Here is a 22,805-nt window from a genome sequence, read left to right on the forward strand (position 1 = left end):
TCAAAAGTGTAAGAAATAATTGCATTCCAAGTTTGTGATGCTCCTGTAATTTGTAATTAAACTCACCTGTGTCAATTAACAGGTGCTGACAATATAGAAATCAATATTTTTGGCCATGACTGTATATAGAAATATGTATTTATGAACAAATAGAATACATTCTGCTATGTGAAGAACAATGTGAAATATTCATATTTTATGTCGGGTTAGCACACTTGTGAAAACACGATCAGGTTTGCGTTACTTGTTGGGTGTTTTTTTCCCTCAGCTTTTCATGCTCAATTGAAGTCTATCGGGGGAATATGTTTATCCCAGCATGAAAATAATTAAAGGGACACTGAACCCAAATTTTTTCTTTCATGATTCAGATAGAGTATGCAAATTTAAGCAACTTTCTAATTTACTCCTATTATCAAATGTTCTTCATTCTCTTGGTATCTTTATTTGAAATGCAAGAATGTAAGTTTAGATGCTGGCCCATTTTTGGTGAACACACTGTGTTGTTCTTGCTGATTGGTGGATAAATTCAGCCACCAATAAACAAGTGCTTTTCATGGTCCTGGACCAAAAAAATAGCTTAGATGCCTTCTTTTTCAAATAAAGAAAGCAAGAGAACGAAGAAAAATTGATAATAGGAGTAAATTAGAAAGTTGCTTAAATTTGCATACTCTATCTGAATCATGAAAGAAAAGATTTGGGTTCAGTGTCCCTTTAATTATTTTCATGCTGGGATAAAGATACATATTTGTTCCTTGTGTAAGTCTTATGGCTTCTATGCTCTATAATAAGCAAGGAAAAATCTTTAAAATCCTAACTTAAAATTACTGTTACTCTTACTATGTTTATGTTATTTCTATAAATTAAAAAGTAGAAAAGTGTAGAGGAAAAAAACAAAAAAGAAAGCAACAAAATCCCAACATATAATTTGTTCTACTTAGACTTAGGAATTTGTATAAACAACGCAAATTAAATAATAGCACTTCTGGTTTCCAGAAACATTATAATTCTCAAAAGGAATGCGATGAATAATAATAATTAAAAAAAAGGATGTGCTGGCTTATTCTTGAATGATGTGTTTTTTTTCACCAGAGTTGTGATATATTGGAAACAAAGTGTTATATCTCTTGCATAGAATTAATTTATTGTTTTCTAAATTTACCATGGAAATTCAGAGGAAAGAAAATCATGACCCAAGAGCACCATTCAGCAAACTAAGTTCAAGCTTATAAAATAAATAAATAAATAAATAAATATTACTGTTGCATTTTTGGGGTAAAAATATAAGTTATGCTTACCTGATAAATGTGTTTCTTTCATGGTGGTGAGAGACCATGAGCCATTATTCCTGGGAAAATACCACTCCAGAAAACTAGGAGGAGGCAAAGATTCCAAAAACTCAGAGAGCCCTTTAAAACCCCTCCCACTTTACTGGAAACTAGCCTGATGTTTAGCCAAGCAAGCAAAAGAAAAGTAGGAAACGGTAAGAGTAAAAACTGGAGCAGAGAAAAAAGCTGTGCATACTTGAACTGAGGTAAAAAAAAGAAATACATTTAAAAATAATCAAAGATCTATAAAAAAAGGGCGGGGTCTTGAGGACTCTCACCACCATGAAAGAAATCAATTATCAGGTAAGCATAATTTATTTTATTTCATAAAGATGTTGAGACTCCACAAGCCATTACTCCTGGGAAACTAATACCAACACAATGGTTATTGTAAGTGGGTTTTCTTTTACTTTTCTTTTCTCCTCTTTTTTTTATATGATGCAAAAATATATATACAAAATACTTAGGCCTAGATTTGGAGTTTGGCGGTAGCCGTGAAAACCAGCGTTAGAGGCTCCTAACGCTGGTTTTGGCCGCCCGCTGGTATTTGGAGTCAGTGATTAAAGGGTCTAACGCTCACTTTTCAGCCGCGACTTTTCCATACCGCAGATCCCCCTACGCCATTTGCGTATCCTATCTTTTCAATGGGATCTTTCTAACGCCGGTATTTAGAGTCGTTTCTGAAGTGAGCGTTAGAGCTCTAACGACAAAATTCCAGCCACCTGAAAATAGCAGGAGTTAAGAGCTTTCTGGCTAACGCCGGTTCATAAAGCTCTTAACTACTGTACCCTAAAGTACACTAACACCCATAAACTACCTATGTACCTCTAAACCGAAGTCCCCCCACATCGCCGCCACTCGATTAAAATTTTTAACCCCTAATCTGCCGACCGCCACCTACGTTATACTTATGTACCCATAATCTGCTGCCCCTAACCCCGCCGACCCCTGTATTACATTTATTAACCCCTAACCTGCCCCCCACAACGTCGCCGCCAGCTACTTAAAATAATTAACCCCTAATCTTCCGACCGCAAAGCGCCGCCACCTGATCAGCCAATCAGATTGAGCTCGCATTCTATTGGCTGTTCCGATCAGCCAATAGAATGCGAGCTCAATCTGATTGGCTGATTGGATCAGCCAATCGGATTGAACTTGATTCTGATTGGCTGATTCCATCAGCCAATCAGAAAATTCCTACCTTAATTCCGATTGGCTGATAGAATCCTATCAGCCAATCGGAATTCGAGGGACGCCATCTTGGATGACGTCCCTTAAAGGAACCGTCATTCGTCGGGAGACAACGGAAGAAGAGGATGGATCCGCGTCGCCTGCTTCAAGATGGACCCGCTCCGCACCGGATGGAAGAAGATTGAAGATGCCGCTTGGAGAAGATGTTTGCCGGTCCGGATGTCCTCTTCTTGCCGGATAGGAGGAAGACTTTGGAGCCTCTTCTGGACCTCTTCAGCACCGGATGATGGATCGCCAACCCCCGCTTGGGTTGGATGAAGATGTTGGAGCCAGGACGGATCGGTGAACCTGGTATGGTGAAGACAAGGTAGGAAGATCTTCAGGGGCTTAGTGTTAGGTTTATTTAAGGGGGGTTTGGGTTAGATTAGGGGTATGTGGGTGGTGGGTTGTAATGTTGGGGGGGGGGTATGGTATGTTTTTTTTTACAGGCAAAAGAGCTGAAATCCTTGGGGCATGCCCCGCAAAGGGCCCTGTTCAGGGCTGGTAAGGTAAAAGAGCTTGTAACTTTTTTAATTTAGAATAGGGTAGGGAATTTTTTATTTTGGGGGGCTTTGTTATTTTATTAGGGGGCTTAGAGTAGGTGTAATTAGTTTAAAATTGTTGTAATATTTTTCTTATGTTTGTAAATATTTTATTATTTTTTGTAACTTAGTTCTTTTTTATTTTTTGTACTTTAGCTAGTTTATTTAATTGTATTTATTTGTAGGAATTGTGTTTAATTAATTTATTGATAGTGTAGTGTTAGGTTAATTGTAGGTAATTGTAGGTAGTTTATTTAATTAATTTATTGATAGGGTAGTGTTAGGTTTAATTATATCTTAGGTTAGGATTTATTTTACAGGTAAATTTGTTATTATTTTAACTAGGTAACTATTAAATAGTTCTTAACTATTTAATAGCTATTGTACCTGGTTAAAATAATTAAAAAGTTGCCTGTAAAATAAATATTAATCCTAAAATAGCTATAATATAATTATAATTTATATTGTAGCTATATTATATTATATATTATATTATTATATTATATTTAGCTTTAAATAGGAATCATTTATTTAATAAGAGTTAATTTATTTCGTTAGATGTAAATTATATTTAACTTAGGGGGGTGTTAGTGTTAGGGTTAGACTTAGCTTTAGGGGTTAATACATTTATTATAGTAGCGGTGAGGTCCGCTCGGCAGATTAGGGGTTAATAATTGAAGGTAGGTGTCGGCGATGTTAGGGAGGGCAGATTAGGGGTTAATACTATTTATGATAGGGTTAGTGAGGCGGATTAGGGGTTAATAACTTTATTATAGTAGCGCTCAGGTCCGCTCGGCAGATTAGGAGTTAATAAGTGTAGGCAGGTGTCGGCGACGTTGAGGGGGGCAGATTAGGGGTTAATAAATATAATATAGGGGTCGGCGATGTTAGGGCAGCAGATTAGGGGTACATAGGGATAACGTAGGTTGCGGCGGTTTACGGAGCGGCAGATTAGGGGTTAAAAAAAATATGCAGGTGTCAGCGATAGCGGGGGGCGGCAGATTAGGGGTTAATAAGTGTAAGGTTAGGGGTGTTTAGACTTGGGGTACATGTTAGAGTGTTAGGTGCAGACGTAGGAAGTGTTTCCCCATAGGAAACAATGGGGCTGCGTTAGGAGCTGAACGCTGCTTTTTTGCAGGTGTTAGGTTTTTTTTTCAGCTCAAACAGCCCCATTGTTTCCTATGGGAGAATCGTGCACGAGCACGTTTTTGAGGCCGGCCGCGTCCGTAAGCAACTCTGGTATCGAGAGTTGCATTTGCGGTAAAAATGCTCTACGCTCCTTTTTTGGAGCCTAACGCAGCATTTGATTAAACTCTCGATACCAGAGTTAAATTTATGGTGCGGCCAGAAAAAAGCCCGCGGAGCGTTAACAGCCCTTTTACCGCCGAACTCCAAATCTAGGCCTTAGTGACTAGAAACAGCTGCCTGAAGGTCTTTCCTACAAAAAAAAAGCTTCATAAGAAGCCAAAACACTAAAATAGTCGAATTTAGAAAAATTATGTAAGGAAGACGAAGTAGCTGCCTTGCAAATTTGATCAACAGATGTCTCATTGCAAAAGCCCAGGGATTAGCCACTGACCTAGTAGAATGGGCAGTAATGCCTTAAGGAGGAGATTGTCCTGCCTCAAAGCCTTAAGAATCAAAAGCTTTAATCAATCAAGAGGCTAATGAAACAACTGTAGCCTTCTGACCCTTCCTGGAACCGTACAAATGAACAAACAAACTAGAGGATTGCCTAAAATCCTTAGTAGTCTGCAAATAAAACTTCAAAACTCTGACAACATCCAAGATATGGATTACGCCTCTCCTTAAAATTCTTTGGATTAGGACAAAAAAAAGGAACAATAATCTCACGATTAAAGGTTCTTGGACCTTAAGAAGCCACCAAAGCTATTTTTGGAAGTCCCAACAGATCCACAATCTGACTGAAAACTTCCAGATGAAGAGACCATTCCCCTTAATGAAGGGATTGGCGATTGAGGAAATCTGCTTCCCAATTGCTCACCCATGGAAAATTAACTGCAGAGATTGAACTAAAATTGATCTCTGCCCAAGTCAGAATTCAAGACACCTCCCTCATTACCAGGGAACTGCGAGTTCCTCCTTGATGATTTATGTAAGCCACTGCTGTGACATTGTGTGACAGGAAAACATAATTTATGTAAGAACTTACCTGATAAATTCATTTCTTTCATATTAACAAGAGTCCATGAGCTAGTGACGTATGGGATATACATTCCTACCAGGAGGGGCAAAGTTTCCCAAACCTTAAAATGCCTATAAATACACCCCTCACCACACCCACAAATCAGTTTAACGAATAGCCAAGAAGTGGGGTGATAAGAAAAAAAGTGCGAAGCATATAAAATAAGGAATTGGAATAATTGTGCTTTATACAAAAAAAATCATAACCACCACAAAAAAGGGTGGGCCTCATGGACTCTTGTTAATATGAAAGAAATGAATTTATCAGGTAAGTTCTTACATAAATTATGTTTTCTTTCATGTAATTAACAAGAGTCCATGAGCTAGTGACGTATGGGATAATGACTACCCAAGATGTGGATCTTTCCACACAAGAGTCACTAGAGAGGGAGGGATAAAATAAAGACAGCCAATTCCTGCTGAAAATAATCCACACCCAAAATAAAGTTTAACAAAAAACATAAGCAGAAGATTCAAACTGAAACCGCTGCCTGAAGAACTTTTCTACCAAAAACTGCTTCAGAAGAAGAAAATACATCAAAATGGTAGAATTTAGTAAAAGTATGCAAAAAGGACCAAGTTGCTGCTTTGCAGATCTGGTCAACCGAAGCTTCATTCCTAAACGCCCAGGAAGTAGATACTGACCTAGTAGAATGAGCTGTAATTCTCTGAGGCGGAATTTTACCCGACTCAACATAGGCAAGATGAATTAAAGATTTCAACCAAGATGCCAAAGAAATGGCAGAAGCTTTCTGGCCTTTCCTAGAACCGGAAAAGATAACAAATAGACTAGAAGTCTTACGGAAAGATTTCGTAGCTTCAACATAATATTTCAAAGCTCTAACAACATCCAAAGAATGCAATGATCTCTCCTTAGAATTCTTAGGATTAGGACATAATGAAGGAACCACAATTTCTCTACTAATGTTGTTGGAATTCACAACTTCAGGTAAAAATTCAAAAGAAGTTCGCAACACCGCCTTATCCTGATGAAAAATCAGAAAAGGAGACTCACAAGAAAGAGCAGATAATTCAGAAACTCTTCTAGCAGAAGAGATGGCCAAAAGGAACAAAACTTTCCAAGAAAGTAATTTAATGTCCAATGAATGCATAGGTTCAAACGGAGGAGCTTGAAGAGCTCCCAGAACCAAATTCAAACTCCAAGGAGGAGAAATTGACTTAATGACAGGTTTTATACGAACCAAAGCTTGTACAAAACAATGAATATCAGGAAGAATAGCAATCTTTCTGTGAAAAAGAACAGAAAGAGCGGAGATTTGTCCTTTCAAAGAACTTGCGGACAAACCCTTATCTAAACCATCCTGAAGAAATTGTAAAATTCTCGGTATTCTAAAAGAATGCCAAGAAAAATGACGAGAAAGACACCAAGAAATATAAGTCTTCCAGACTCTATAATATATCTCTCGAGATACAGATTTACGAGCCTGTAACATAGTATTAATCACGGAGTCAGAGAAACCTCTATGACCAAGAATCAAGCGTTCAATCTCCATACCTTTAAATTTAAGGATTTCAGATCCGGATGGAAAAAAGGACCTTGTGACAGAAGGTCTGGTCTTAACGGAAGAGTCCATGGTTGGCAAGATGCCATCCGGACAAGATCCGCATACCAAAACCTGTGAGGCCATGCTGGAGCTATTAGCAGAACAAACGAGCATTCCCTCAGAATCTTGGAGATTACTCTTGGAAGAAGAACTAGAGGCGGAAAGATATAGGCAGGATGATACTTCCAAGGAAGTGATAATGCATCCACTGCCTCCGCCTGAGGATCCCGGGATCTGGACAGATACCTGGGAAGTTTCTTGTTTAGATGAGAGGCCATCAGATCTATCTCTGGAAGCCCCCACATTTGAACAATCTGAAGAAATACCTCTGGGTGAAGAGACCATTCGCCCGGATGCAACGTTTGGCGACTGAGATAATCCGCTTCCCAATTGTCTACACCTGGGATATGAACCGCAGAGATTAGACAGGAGCTGGATTCCGCCCAAACCAAAATTCGAGATACTTCTTTCATAGCCAGAGGACTGTGAGTCCCTCCTTGATGATTGATGTATGCCACAGTTGTGACATTGTCTGTCTGAAAACAAATGAACGATTCTCTCTTCAGAAGAGGCCAAAACTGAAGAGCTCTGAAAACTGCACGGAGTTCCAAGATATTGATCGGTAATCTCACCTCCTGAGATTCCCAAACTCCTTGTGCCGTCAGAGATCCCCACACAGCGCCCCAACCTGTGAGACTTGCATCTGTTGAAATTACAGTCCAGGTTGGAAGAACAAAAGAAGCCCCCTGAATTAAACGAAGGTGATCTGTCCACTACGTTAGAGAGTGCCGAACAATCGGTTTTAAAGATATTAATTGATATATCTTCGTGTAATCCCTGCACCATTGGTTCAGCATACAGAGCTGAAGAGGTCGCATGTGAAAACGAGCAAAGGGGAACGCGTCCGATGCAGCAGTCATAAGACCTAGAATTTCCATGCATAAGGCTACCGAAGGGAATGATTGAGACTGAAGGTTTCGACAGGCTGTAATCAATTTTAGACGTCTCTTGTCTGTTAAAGACAAAGTCATGGACACTGAATCTATCTGGAAACCCAGAAAGGTTACCCTTGTTTGAGGAATCAAAGAACTTTTTGGTAAATTGATCCTCCAACCATGATCTTGAAGAAACAACACAAGTCAATTCGTATGAGACTCTGCTAAATGTAAAGACGGAGCAAGTACCAAGATATCGTCCAAATAAGGAAATACCACAATACCCTGTTCTCTGATTACAGACAGAAGGGCACCGAGAATCTTTGTGAAAATTCTTGGAGCTGTAGCAAGGCCAAACGGTAGAGCCACAAATTGGTAATGCTTGTCTAGAAAAGAGAATCTCAGGAACTGATAATGATCTGGATGAATCGGAATATGCAGATATGCATCCTGTAAATCTATTGTGGACATATAATTCCCTTGCTGAACAAAAGGCAATATAGTCCTTACAGTTACCATCTTGAACGTTGGTATCCTTACATAACGATTCAATAATTTTAGATCCAGAACTGGTCTGAAGGAATTCTCCTTCTTTGGTACAATGAAGAGATTTGAATAAAACCCCATCCCCTGTTCCGGAACTGGAACTGGCATAATTACTCCAGCCAACTCTAGATCTGAAACACAATTCAGAAATGCTTGAGCTTTCACTGGATTTACTGGGACATGGGAAAGAAAAAATCTCTTTGCAGGAGGTCTCATCTTGAAACCAATTCTGTACCCTTCTGAAACAATGTTCTGAATCCAAAGATTGTGAACAGAATTGATCCAAATTTCTTTGAAAAAACGTAACCTGCCCCCTACCAGCTGAACTGGAATGAGGGCCGTACCTTCATGTGAACTTAGAAGCAGGCTTTGCCTTTCTAGCAGGCTTGGATTTATTCCAGACTGGAGATGGTTTCCAAACTGAAACTGCTCCTGAGGACGAAGGATCAGGCTTTTGTTCTTTGTTGAAACGAAAGGAACGAAAACGATTGTTAGCCCTGTTTTTACCTTTAGACTTTTTATCCTGTGGTAAAAAAGTTCCTTTCCCACCAGTAACAGTTGAAATAATAGAATCCAACTGAGAACCAAATAATTTGTTTCCCTGGAAAGAAATGGAAAGTAGAGTTGATTTAGAAGCCATATCAGCATTCCAGGTCTTAAGCCATAAAGCTCTTCTGGCTAAGATAGCCAGAGACATAAATCTAACATCAACTCTAATAATATCAAAAATGGCATCACAGATGAAATTATTAGCATGCTGGAGAAGAATAATAATATCATGAGAATCACGATTTGTTACTTGTTGCGCTAGAGTTTCCAACCAAAAAGTTGAAGCTGCAGCAACATCAGCCAATGATATAGCAGGTCTAAGAAGATTACCTGAACATAGATAAGCTTTTCTTAGAAAAGATTCAATTTTTCTATCTAAAGGATCCTTAAACGAGGTACCATCTGACGTAGGAATGGTAGTACGTTTAGCAAGGGTAGAAATAGCCCCATCAACTTTAGGGATTTTGTCCCAAAATTCTAACCTGTCAGGCGGAACAGGATATAATTGCTTAAAACGTTTAGAAGGAGTAAATGAATTACCCAATTTATCCCATTCCTTAGCAATTACTGCAGAAATAGCATTAGGAACAGGAAAGACTTCTGGAATAACCGCAGGAGCTTTAAAAACCTTATCCAAACGTATAGAATTAGTATCAAGAGGACTAGAATCCTCTATTTCTAAAGCAATTAGTACTTCTTTAAGTAAAGAGCGAATAAATTCCATCTTAAATAAATATGAAGATTTATCAGCATCAATCTCTGAGATAGAATCCTCTGAACCAGAAGAGTCCAAAGAATCAGAATGATGGTGTTCATTTAAAAATTCATCTGTAGAGAGAGAAGATTTAAAAGACTTTTTACGTTTACTAGAAGGAGAAATAACAGACAAAGCCTTCTTTATGGATTCAGAAACAAAATCTCTTATGTTATCAGGAACATTCTGCACCTTAGATGTTGAGGGAACTGCAACAGGCAATGGTACATCACTAAAGGAAATATTATCTGCTTTAACAAGTTTGTCATGACAATTATTACAAACAACAGCTGGAGGAATAGCTACCAAAAGTTTACAGCAGATACACTTAGCTTTGGTAGATCCAGCAGGCAGTGGTTTTCCTGTAGTATCTTCTGGCTCAGATGCAACGTGAGACATCTTGCAATATGTAAGAGAAAAAACAACATATAAAGCAAAATAGATCAAATTCCTTATAAGACAGTTTCAGGAATGGGAAAAAAATGCCAAACATCAAGCTTCTAGCAACCAGAAGCAAATGAAAAATGAGACTGAAATAATGTGGAGACAAAAGCGACGCCCATATTTTTTGGCGCCAAATAAGACGCCCACATTATTTGGCGCCCAAATGCTTTTGGCGCCAAAAATGACGCCACATCCGGAACGCCGACATTTTTGGCGCAAAATAACGTCAAAAAATGACGCAACTTCCGGCGACACGTATGACGCCGGAAACGGAAAAGAATTTTTGCGCCAAAAAAGTCCGCGCCAAGAATGACGCAATAAAATGAAGCATTTTCAGCCCCCGCGAGCCTAACAGCCCACAGGGAAAAAAGTCAAATTTTTGAGGTAAGAAAAATATGATAATTTAAAGCATAATCCCAAATATGAAACTGACTGTCTGGAAATAAGGAAAGTTGAACATTCTGAGTCAAGGCAAATAAATGTTTGAATACATATATTTAGAACTTTATAAATAAAGTGCCCAACCATAGCTTAGAGTGTCACAGAAAATAAGACTTACTTACCCCAGGACACTCATCTACATGTTTGTAGAAAGCCAAACCAGTACTGAAACGAGAATCAGTAGAGGAAATGGTAAATATAAGAGTATATCGTCGATCTGAAAAGGGAGGTAAGAGATGAATCTCTACGACCGATAACAGAGAACCTTATGAAATAGACCCCGTAGAAGGAGATCACTGCATTCAATAGGCAATACTCTCCTCACATCCCTCTGACATTCACTGCACGCTGAGAGGAAAACCGGGCTCCAACTTGCTGCGGAGCGCATATCAACGTAGAATCTAGCACAAACTTACTTCACCACCTCCCTTGGAGGCAAAGTTTGTAAAACTGATTTGTGGGTGTGGTGAGGGGTGTATTTATAGGCATTTTAAGGTTTGGGAAACTTTGCCCCTCCTGGTAGGAATGTATATCCCATACGTCACTAGCTCATGGACTCTTGTTAATTACATGAAAGAAATATAGATAAGTCTCTTTTTTTCAAGAGAGGCCAATTCTGAAGAGTTATAGAACATTAATCCTTTATCAGTAACCTCACCTCCCTGAGGAGACCAAACTCCCTGTGCCCTTTGGAACCCTAGACTGCACCCCAACCTGAAAGACTTGCATCTGTCATGATCATAGTCCAATTTGGATGGACAAAGGATGCACCTTAAAATCAAGAAAAATCTTCTGAGACAACTGAGTGTAATCCCTGCACCACTGATGAAGCATACAAAGAGGTCTCATGTGAAACCGAGCTATAATCAGACCTTATACTTTCATGCAAAGAGCTTCAAAAGGAAAAGGAACATACTGATTATTTGAACAAGTTGATAGAAGTTTCAGCCTTCTCTGATCCTTCAACAAGAGTCTCATGGAGACTGAACCTATTATTACACCTAGGAACATAATCCTGGACTGAGTAGTAAGAGAACTCTTTTGAAAATTGATTTACCAACTATGCTTTTGAAGAAACAACAGTACTTTCTGTTGGTATAAGATCCTGCTAAATATAAAGATGGAGACTGTACCAAGATATTGTCCAGGTAAGGAACCACCGAAACACACTGAGGTCTTATTTCCAATAAGAGAGTGACCAGTAAAGATTCTGGGAGCGGTAGCCAGACCAAACGGAAGATCAACAAACTGAAAATGAGACAGAAGAAACCCTGCCCTGGTAAGCTTCAAGTTGAAACCAATTCTGTATCCTTGGGAAACTATATTTAAAACCTATGGATTTTGAACAGACTGAAACCAAGCCCCCTGAAAAAGGCATAATCTGCCCCCTACCATAAGATTTGGATCGGGGGCTGCACCTTCATCCTGACTTGGTAGAAGAGACAGGTTTCTTGGACTACTTTGACTTGTTCCAATAAGGATTTGGCTTCCAAGAAAACCTGCAAGAACAGGTGTTTTTGAGAGGAACAGGAGGAGTTTTGGTTCTTAAGACATTTACGAAAGGAATGGACATTATTAGATGATTTTACCCATAGACTTATTTTCCTGAGGATGAAAAGCTCACTTACCTCCAGTCAAATTGAAAATAATAGCATTCAGGCCCAAACAAAACTTTTCCTGAAAAGGAATGGACAGAAGCCTAGACTTAGAAACCATGTCAACTGACCATGATTTAAACCATAAGGCCCTCCTGGTCAGATTTGCTAATGCAATATTTTTGGCATTGATCTTAATAATGTCAACTACAGCCTCATAAATGAAACCATAAGCTGTCTTTAGGAGTTTTAGCCAATTCAAAAACTCTTCACCAGCAGACTCCTTTGAAAACTGCTCAGACAGACCTTCCTACTAAAGAATAGAGTCTGCAACAAGCAATGCTAATTGCTGGTATAAAAAGAAAAAATTGCTCACTAAAAAGGTTTTTATGAAAAGACTAACTTTCTATCCATTGGGTTTTTAAAAGAGGTATTATCCTCAGGAGGAATAGTAGTACAACTAGCCAGAGTAGAAATAGCCCCATCCACTTTCGGGATAGTTTACAAAATCTTTATATTGGAAGCAGGCAAAGGATACTTCTTGATAAATTTTAAAACAGAATTAAACAGAATACCTGGCTTAGACCATTCTTTAGAAATTAATTCAGAGATAGCATCTAGAACTGGAAAACTAATTGCTTTACAGACTTAAACTCAGAAACTTTGGAATCTTGAACCCCTAAGGTACACAACACTTCTCCTAAAAGATGAGTTATGACTTGTGGACTCTCACCACCTTTATGAAAGAAATATTGATTTTTAAAGAAGTAGCACTGCAAGAATAAAGCTATGCTATTAAAATCACAATACTAAATCAAAAGTGGTGCAGATAAAAGTGTGAACAAAGTGACTGAGCAGCTATACCCAAATCTTCCTCTAGGAAGAGTCAAGGGTTTCTGTTAAAGGACCAGTCAACACAGTAGATTTGCATAATCAACAAATACAATATAACAAAACAATGCAATAGCACTTAAGTCTGAACATCAAATGGGTAGTAGATTTTTTTTCTGACAATTTTAAAGGTTATGTCTTTTTCCACTCCCCCTGTACCATGTGACAGCCATCAGCCAATCACAAATGCATACACGTACCATGTGACAGCCATCAGCCATTCACAAATGCATACACACTTATTCTTGCACATGCTCAGTGAGAGCTGGTGACTCAAAAAAGTTTAAATATAAAAAGACTGTGCACATTTAGTTAATGAAAGTAAATTGGAAAGTTGTTTAAAATGTTATGTTCTATATGAATAATGAAAGTTTAATTTTGATTGAGTGTCCCTTTAAGAGCAAATGACTTGTGTAGCTTGTAAGATAGAAAAGTGGATATTTCATTGGCTGTATGTAGGAAAGATCTGATATTTATGTGTGCATCAGTAGAGTTTAATATGAATTCAGATTGGAGAGTGCTAAAGGGACAGTCAAGTCCAAAATAAACTTTCAGGATTCAAATAGGGCATGTAATTTTAAACAACTTTCTAATTTATTTTTATCATCAAATTTGCTTTTTTTCTCTTGGTATTCTTAGTTGAAAGCTAAACCTAGGTAGGCTCATATGCTAATTTCTTAGATCTTGAAAGCCACCTCTAATCTTAATTGCATTCTGACAGTTTTTCACCACTAGAGGGCATTAGTTCATGTTTGTCATATAGATAACATTGTGCTCACGCATATTAAGTTACTTAGGAGTCAGCACTGATTGGCTAAAATGCAAGTCTGTCAAAAGAACTGAAATAAGGGGGCAGTTTGCAAAGGTTTAGATACAAGGTAATTACAGAGGTAAAATGTGTATTATTATAACTGTGTTAGTTATGCAAAACTGGGGAATAGGTAATAAAGGGATTATCTTTCATTTTAAACAACACATATTCTGGTGTTGACTTTCCCTTTAACACTAGATAACAGAAAGTGGGTTGGATATTTAAGGAATGCAATAAAATCATAGAGGATTATTTCATTTTTTTATTCATTGCCATGCACAGATGTCCCTATGGGATAATCTAACAGGAATGCCTTTATAACACTTATAACTAAGTGTGCAGTTGGAATTTGCCCATAAAAAGGTAACACATAATAACACTGACATTTTACATATTCTTCAGTATTTTGAATTTTAACTGTACACGTCACTGTCTAATGTCTCTTGGCAAATGTACAATCATTTGTTTGTCCATAGCCCTTATATTTTTTAATATTAGTGCTGCATTTTCTGCATATGACAACAAAACGACCAATCAAAAATAAAATCCCAATTAAATATATGGTACAGAATAGAATAACATGGATTACCTGCAGAATCCAGACATTCTTCGATAGTAGTAGCTGTAAATTTATGCCCCAAAATGTTTTTGAAATACTTAAGAAAACCAATTGAACCAAGAGGAGACTCAAAGGAAAAAACACCTGCAAATAAAAAAAAGACCTTAGTATTTTAATAATTTATAATGAAATATAGCATTAAAGGGATAGGAAACACATTTTTTTGTTTCATTATTCAGATAAAGCATGCCATTTTAAACAACTTTCTAATATACTCCTAATATCATTTTTTTCTTCGTTCTCTGGGTATCTTTATTTGAAAAAGCAGGAATGTAAGCTTAGGAGCTGGAACATTTTTGGTTCAGTACCCTGGGTAGTGCTTGCCAATTGGTGGCTATATTTAAAAAATATAAGTAAATTAGAAAGTTGCTTATAATTGCATGCTCTTTTTGAACCTTGAAAGAAAAAAAATGGTTTTCAAATCACTTTAATAATTACTTTAAAGTAGATTACTAATTAGAAATCACATTTTTGTTATTAAAAACCCCAAAAACAAAACAAAACAGACACATTCAATTTATAATTTATCTTTAACCTTATGGTATGATATTTTAGTGAATTACTTGATACGTAATATTTTATTTCGACGGTCCCCTGTCTGTGATATAGTATTTCCTTTTTCTGAATCTGCAACAGGGCTATTTTAGTCTTGGGGGTCTATTTAAGAAGCAGCGGATGCTGCCTCCAACCCACTTCGCTTCAGTTCCAGCTGAAGCGGAAGTAAAGAAGCAGCGGTCCCAATACGATCGGGCTGATTGACACCCCCTGCTAGCGGCCAATCGTATGCTGTCGGCATTTATCGATGTGCGGCGGACATGACCCACTATATCGGATCATGTCCGTCTGCACATTAATAAATGGACCCCTTGGAGTATTGTTTTCTTATGGCTGAAATACCTCAGGGGTACGTGTACATCAGGTGATCTACAGGACAGGTAGTGGGCTTACACACTATAGGAAATACAAGGTGAGAGTTTAAAGGGAAAGCAGGGGATCGGCGTAAAACTGATAACTTGTTATTGAATTATTTCTGTGAAGCTGAAGGTATATGAATTCCACAGTATAAAGCAAAATGGTCTAGTGGAGAGATTTAACAGTATCTTTAATATAATGAGAGATAATTAATTAGACTAACCTTCCTGTGCAGACTGAACCAGGTTTAGCAAGTAGTTGCTGGTTTGCTGGAGCAGAACATTGTTGTCTCCTTCATATGTGCAGTTTGGATCATTGTCATTGCGGATATCTCCTAAACGGTTCACTTAAAAAGAAAAGGAGGAAGAAACAGTCACAAATAAAACTAGAAATCTGAGCTTTACAAGGACATTCTAGCATAAAAACTGTATTATTTTATTTATTGCTTAATGAACTCTCTTCTGTCACAGTGGGGTATATTTTATCCCAGATGAAAAACATAGCAAGATCTTTTTACAAGTGTCTCTATTAAAATATGCAGGATGTTTTGCAGGTAAGTTATTAAGCTTTTCAGCAGGGAGAAAAATGTCTGTATGTGTTTAACCTGTGCTATGAGTAAAAGCAGAGCACAGAGCGCACCCCAATGCCCCCCAAAATAATATTAATGCCACTATCATGCAGGATTCTCCTCCAATCACAGTCCTTATACTCATCTGGGGTTTATGTGAACTCCTAAACACATAGGGGCTGATGATAAAAAGCTCACCACCAAAAATGTGAAAAACCACGTTTAGCCTTACAGGGACATTTGCAAGTGGCGAGATGTCTCCCATAGACAATAGAGGACGAAGTACATAGGAAGCTTATGTTTAAATTTTAATATTATGCCTAATACAAATGAAATATGCTATTTTCAGTAGGTTTTCTGAGGAATTAGTGTTTTGGGTATTTTGAGAAAAGCTTGCCACTTTTTAGTTTGCAAGAAAAAATAGTGAGATTTGTAGGGCGGAAATGTTTAGATAATTACGCTTGGATTTGAGAGACAATTTTATACACGCCCATGAAATGCACATGCTCAGCACATTTTATGATAAAAAAGAATTGTGTTTTGTATTTTGTACTTAGAAGTACAAATTTCAATATGTTTTTTGCACATCCAGTGCTCTTAAATTACGATTTATGTTGTGCATATTTGATAGATTTTATTTCTGTGTAATTCATGTACAAATTTTACGTTTTAGATCAAATATGATTTTTGGTGAACAATTTTATAACAATTTTTGATGAATGAATTCAATTATTCACTTTGTATGATTTTTAAATTCTGATTTTCATTGTGCACTTTTGTAATGTATGCATCTTCTTCCCATACGAAAATGCAGTATACACCCCTTAGCGAGACATTATGTTTTCAGGATAAAAAGTGGCTTCAAAGAATTCCACCAACGAAATAGCAGCACTAGCAAGCATTCTTAAATAATGTTTAGTTTCTCTGATATTTGTTATTTTTTGGAATTTATCTGTTAGGAAAATTCCACATGAGCGAGTCTGCAGCCGATAGTTAAAGGGACATAATACTCATATGCTAAATCACTTGAAACTGATGCAGTATAACTGTAAAAAGCTGACAGGAAAATATTACCTGAGCATCTCTATGTAAAAAAGGAAGATATTTTACCTCACAATTTCCTCAACTCAGCAGAGTAAGTTCTGTGTAAAAAGTTATACTTCAGCTGCTGTCCAGCTGCAGGTAAAAAAAAAAGGAATAAATGAACTGCAGCCAATCAGCATCAGCAGTGCTGAGGTAATGAACCTTTTACTGTGATCTCATGATATTTCACTTAACTCTCATGAGATTTCATAGTAAACTTCCTTAAACTGAATAGGGAAATAACATGAGTGTGCACGAGGCTCACTCCCTTGCCTGTCCCCAGACAGACATACTGATTTGCTGCTTTACAATGGGAATACTTAGGACATTTTTAGGTAAAATATCTTTCATTTTTACATAGAGATGTGCAGGTGATATTTTCTAGTCAGATTTTTACAGCTATGCTGCATCACTTTCAAGTGTTTCAACATTTGAGTATCATGGCCCTTTAAGAAGCAGCAATCATCTGCTTCTAAACTGTCAGGGTGCCAGGAATCAGACTAAGACAAGAAGTGCAAAAATAATCACACATTTATTAATAACAAAAATAATAAAAAGTCCACAAGTCAAATAACAAGCCAGGAGTCAAAGCCAGAGCTGGTAGTCAGACGAGCCGAGTCAAGAGCCAAAGCGAGTAGTCAGACGAGCCGAGCCAGGAACCAGGAGGAACGTCAGACAGCCAGGTAATACACAGGAACTAACAAACAGGTCCGAGACAACGCAAGGGAAAAGCATATTGAACAGAGGCCCTTTAAATAATAAGTGATGACATCACAATTCTGAGACTGCAACCTGTCTCACAAGGATGATGTACACCAGTCTGGCCATAAGAGTGCGTGCAGGAAATGATCAGCATCACACACTCTGAACCAGATTCAGCAAGAAAGGTGAGTAAAATGGCTGCCAGCAGCACATGGCAAACAAAACAGGGAAAAAACCCTGACAGTACCCTCCCCTCAATGACCCCTCCCCCACGGGAGGACAAAAGGCTTATTGGGAAAACGGGCATGGAAGGCATGGAGGAGGGCGGGAGCATGAACATCAGAGGAGGGAACCCATGAACGCTCCTCTGGACCATAACTCCTCCAGTGAACCATATACTGTATGCGACCCCTGGACATATGAGAGTCAATAATGCTGCTGACCTCATATTCTTCATGGTTGTCAACAAAGATAGGACAGGGACGAGTCAACACAGTGGTAAACCAATTACAAACCAATGGTTTCAAGAGGGAGACATGAAAAACATTGGAGATGCGCATTGCAGGAGGAAGGTCAAGAGCGTAGGCCACAGGATTGACCCGTCGGAGTAACCGAAAAGGACCAACATAACGGGGAGCCAGTTTATTGGAAGGCACATGAAGGTTCAAGTTGCGGGAGGACAGCCAAACCCTCTCACCAACCTGGTATGAAGGCACGGACAGACGCCTACGATCAGCCTGGAACTTTTGGCGCTCCATAGAACGATGGAAGGCAATCCTGAATCTGCACCCACGTGGAACGGAGTTGCTGGAGATGCTCCTCCAAAGCCGGAATTTCCTGAGACATGAATGAATCGGGCAACAAGGAGGGTTTAAACCCATAATTCGCCATGAATGGGGATAACTGGGAGGAAGCATTAATAGCACTATTACGAGCGAACTCTGCCCAAGGTAACAGTTCAGACCAATTATTGTGGTGATCTGAGACATAGCAACGGAGGAACTGTTCCAGAGCTTGATTAAACCGTTCCGCAGCCCCATTGGATTGAGGGTGATATGCCGAGGAGAAGGAAAGCTGGATTCCCATTTGAGCACAAAAGGAACGCCAAAATCTGTAGACAAACTGGCTACCCCGGTCCGACACTATCTCCTTGGGTAACCCATGTAAATGGAAGAGCTACCGGGCAAAAATTGAAGCAAGCTCCTGAGCAGTAGGCAACTTCTTCAAGGGAATGCAATGTGACATTTTAGAAAAACGGTCAACCACCATTAGGATAACAGTATTGCCATTGGAAACAGGGAGCTCGACAATGAAGTCCATGGAAAGATGTGTCCAAGGACGCTCACCATTAGCAATAGGTTGAAGAAGACCCACAGGTAGACGTCGAGGAGTCTTATTCTGTGCACAGACTGAGCAGGAGGCAACATATGCAGCAACATCAGAACGAAGACCTGGCCACCAGAAAAGTCGAGTGACAGATCAAATCATTTGGTTCTTGCCCGGGTGAACTGAGGCTTTAGGATAGTGGTAAGTGTGCAATGGTTTAGTTCAAAGATTCTCATCTGGCCTGTCGGGGCGACAAACGTTTTGCTTCAGATAGATAAGTCAAATTCTTGTGGTCTGTAAGAATGAGAACTGGTACGCTAGTACCCTCTAGAAGGTGCCTCAATTCCTTGAGTGCCAAAATTACGGCCAGTAATTCCGTCGCCAATTTCATAATTGCAATCTGCCGGAGACAATTTCTTAGAGAAGAAACCGCACGGATGCAAGGAACGGTCAGGCGTAGGACGTTGAGACAAGAGGGCACCTACTCCAGTCTCAGACGCATCGACCTCAAGAACAAAAGGCAGGACAGGGTTAGGATGAGCCAGAACTGGAGCGGTTGCAAAGGAAGTTGGCAGTAGGTGACCAATGGAGTGGATCAATCTCCTTAAGGGTCATGTCAGTGATAGGTTTGACCAAGAAAGAAAAGTTTTTAATAAACTTCCTATAGTAATTGGCAAAGCCCAAAAAACGTTGAATAGAGCGAAGACCAACTGGGCGAGGCCACTGCAGGACTGCAGACAACTTGTCAGGATCAATGGAGAACCCTGCAATGGAGATTACATAACCTAGAAAGGTTACTTGAGTCTAATGGAACTCACATTTCTCGAGTTTACAAAACAGGTCATTCTCACTTAGTCTCTGAAGTACCCGTGTAACATCAGAACGATGAGCCTCAAGAGTGGGTGAGTGTATGAGGATATCATCTAAGTAAACCACAACACACTGTTGCAACATATCTCGTAGAACATCATTAATAAATTACTGGAAAACAGCTGGAGCATTACATAGGCCAAAGGGCATTACAAGATACTCATAATGCCCGCTCTTGGTGTTAAATGCTGTTTTCCATTCGTGACCCTCCTTAATCCTAACGAGATTGTATGCTCCTCTCAAATCAAGTTTAGAAAAGACTGTAGCTCCCTTGAGGCGGTCAAAGAGTTCCGTAATGAGCAGAATAGGGTAAGCATTCTTAATGGTAAGACGATTAAGACCCCTATAATCAATGCATGGTCTTAACTCGCCACCCATTTTCTTCACGAAGAAGAAGCCAGCACCTGCAGGAAAGCAGGATTTGCGGATGATCCCCCGTGATAGAGCATCGGCAACATACTCCTCCATAGCACAATTCTCTGCAACCAAGAGAGGGTAAACCCGGCCCGAGGAGGAATGGCTCCGGGTTGCAGGTCTATGGCACAATCATAAGACCGGTGAGGAGGCACGTACCAGCACGCACCTTGTCAAAAACGGAACTCTTGGTACTCCTCAGACTATTGAGATACCGAAGAAATTCACAGGACTTTGACTGGTTTCCGAAGACAAGTGGAAATACATTGCAGAGACCACGACAAAATTTCGGACCTATGCCAGTCGAGACTGAGATTGTGCTTTTGGAGCCAGGGATAACCCAGAACAACCGGAAAATGCGGAGAGTTAATCACCTGGAACTGGAGGGCTTCAAAATGGAGAGACCCAACAGCCATGGATAACGGAGTGGTTTCGTGAGTAACGAGTGCAGGCTGAAGAGGCCTGCCATCAATGGCCTCAATAGCAAGCAGAACAGACCGAGGCAATACAGGAATGGAATGCTGTGATACAAAAGCACTGTCAATGAAATAGCCCGCAGCACCGGAGTCAACAAGAGCCTGGGTGACTATGGAGGAGTCCACCCAGGAAAGGACAACCGTGACCAAAGGTTTATCCTTTAGCGGTTCCGGGGACGAGTACTAACCACTCAAGGTCTGCCCCCGACAGGACCCTAGGTGCAATCATTTAACTGGCCATGTAGGACAAAACTTTAAACGGTGACCCTTTAACCCACAATATAGACAGAGCCCCTCCCTCCTCCTAAAGGCCTCACCGCCACAGAGATGCGTAAATCCCAACTGCATCGGCACAGCAGTACCTGGTGACTCAGGACCAGGAGACATGGGAGGAGAGGGAGGCATGGGTGGGAACGACAATGTAGGAGACAACTGTACAGGAGGCTTCTGCAAGCGCTCCTTGAAAGAGGGCCTCTCTCTAAGTCTGATGTCAATTAGGATTAAAAAAAAGACACCAAAGCCTCGAGATCCTCTGGTAAATCTCTGGCAGCAACTTCGTCTTTAATCACATCAGAAAGCCCATGAAAGAAGGCGGCAACAAGGGCTTCATTGTTCCAACCAACCTCTGCAGCACGCATACGGAACTCAATGGCATACTGAGCAACAAATCTCGTACCTTGCTGAATGGACATGAGTCATTTGGCAGCAGAGGAGGAGCGAGCCGGAATATCAAATACCCTTCGAAAGGAGGCCACAAATTCAGGGTAATTAGAAATCACAGATTTATTAGTCTCCCGCAAGGGATTAGCCCAGGCAAGGGCCGTGTCAGAGAGTAAAGAGATGAGAAATCCCACCTTAGCTCTGTCAGAGGGAAACGCCTGAGGTAACATCTCAAAGTAAATGCCCACCTGGTTCAAAAATCCTCTGCACTGATTAGGATCGCCTCCATAACGCCGAGTTAGAGGTGCAGAACCGGACATGTTCCTGGAAGGACTAGGTGCAGCAGCGGAAACAGAAGCAGCCATAACTTGTGGGACACTCTGCTCCAAATGTGCAGTGCAAGTCAGCAGGGTTTGCAGGGCTAGTGCAAATTTATCCAGGCGGTGATCCTGTTCATCAATCCTTGAAATGATTGTAGGTAAATGTGGATTATTAGCACCATTAGGATTCATGGCCCTTGCGTAATGTAAGGGTGCCAGGAATCAGACTAAAACAAGAAGTGCAAAAATAATCACACCTTTATTAATAACAAAAATAATAAAAAGTCCACGAGTCAAATAACAAGCCAGGAGTAAAAACCAGAGCTGGTAGTCAGACGAGCCGTGTCAGGAGCCAGGAGGAACGTCAGACAGCCAGGTAATACACAGGAACAGGAACTAACAAACAGGTCAGACAACGCAAGGGCAAAGCATACTGAACAAAGGCCCTTTAAATAATAAGTGATGACATTACAATTCTGAGACTGCAACCTGTCTCACACGGATGATGTACAACAGTCTGACCATAAGAGGGCGTGCAGGAAATGAGCAGCATCACACACTCTGAACCAGATTCAGCATGAAAGGTGAGTAAAATGGCTGTCAGCAGCACATGGCAAACAAAGCAGGGAAAAAACCCTGACATAAACCTACTAAGCCAGCTCTGAACTGGTGTTAATCAATTCCCCCAGGACTTGTCTAACTGGAGTGATAGACAGCAATGTACGCAAGCAGAGGGAGGAGTTGCACAAGCCTTGGCTTTTGCAGTGATAAATATGAGCAGCACATTCCTGCCCACTATCTGTGATGCCGGGCAACCAGTGACTGAGATGTCAGCCCGGTTTTTGATCATTTAACCCTTTAGTATAAGCAGCAAAAGTACTGCAACACAAATATTTCCAGTACCAAAGCGTTTTAAATAAAAACAACACAGATGCTAAAAACAAAATTAGATATAAAAAACTATTGTGGTTGATGAGTAAAAATGTACTTTGATATGAAAATAGAAGTTAATGATGCATTCA

The 22,805-nt window shown here is 39.7% G+C and overlaps 1 protein-coding gene across 2 annotated transcripts in view; it reads right to left on the reverse strand.

Moving 5' to 3' along the window:
* The window catches only part of ACOX3 (acyl-CoA oxidase 3, pristanoyl), a 278,298-nt gene that overhangs the window by 113,294 nt on the left and 142,199 nt on the right, over window positions 1-22,805 (reverse strand). For both annotated transcript variants that reach the window (XM_053704177.1, XM_053704176.1), the window contains exons 12-13: window positions 15,588-15,710; window positions 14,423-14,536 (exon numbers count right to left, since the gene is read on the reverse strand). In XM_053704177.1, coding sequence (XP_053560152.1) covers window positions 14,423-14,536; window positions 15,588-15,710 — 237 coding nt within the window. The remainder of the gene's footprint in view (window positions 1-14,422; window positions 14,537-15,587; window positions 15,711-22,805) is intronic.

This window comes from Bombina bombina, chromosome 2 (genome assembly GCF_027579735.1).
Source record: "Bombina bombina isolate aBomBom1 chromosome 2, aBomBom1.pri, whole genome shotgun sequence".
Classification (NCBI taxonomy): domain Eukaryota; kingdom Metazoa; phylum Chordata; class Amphibia; order Anura; family Bombinatoridae; genus Bombina; species Bombina bombina.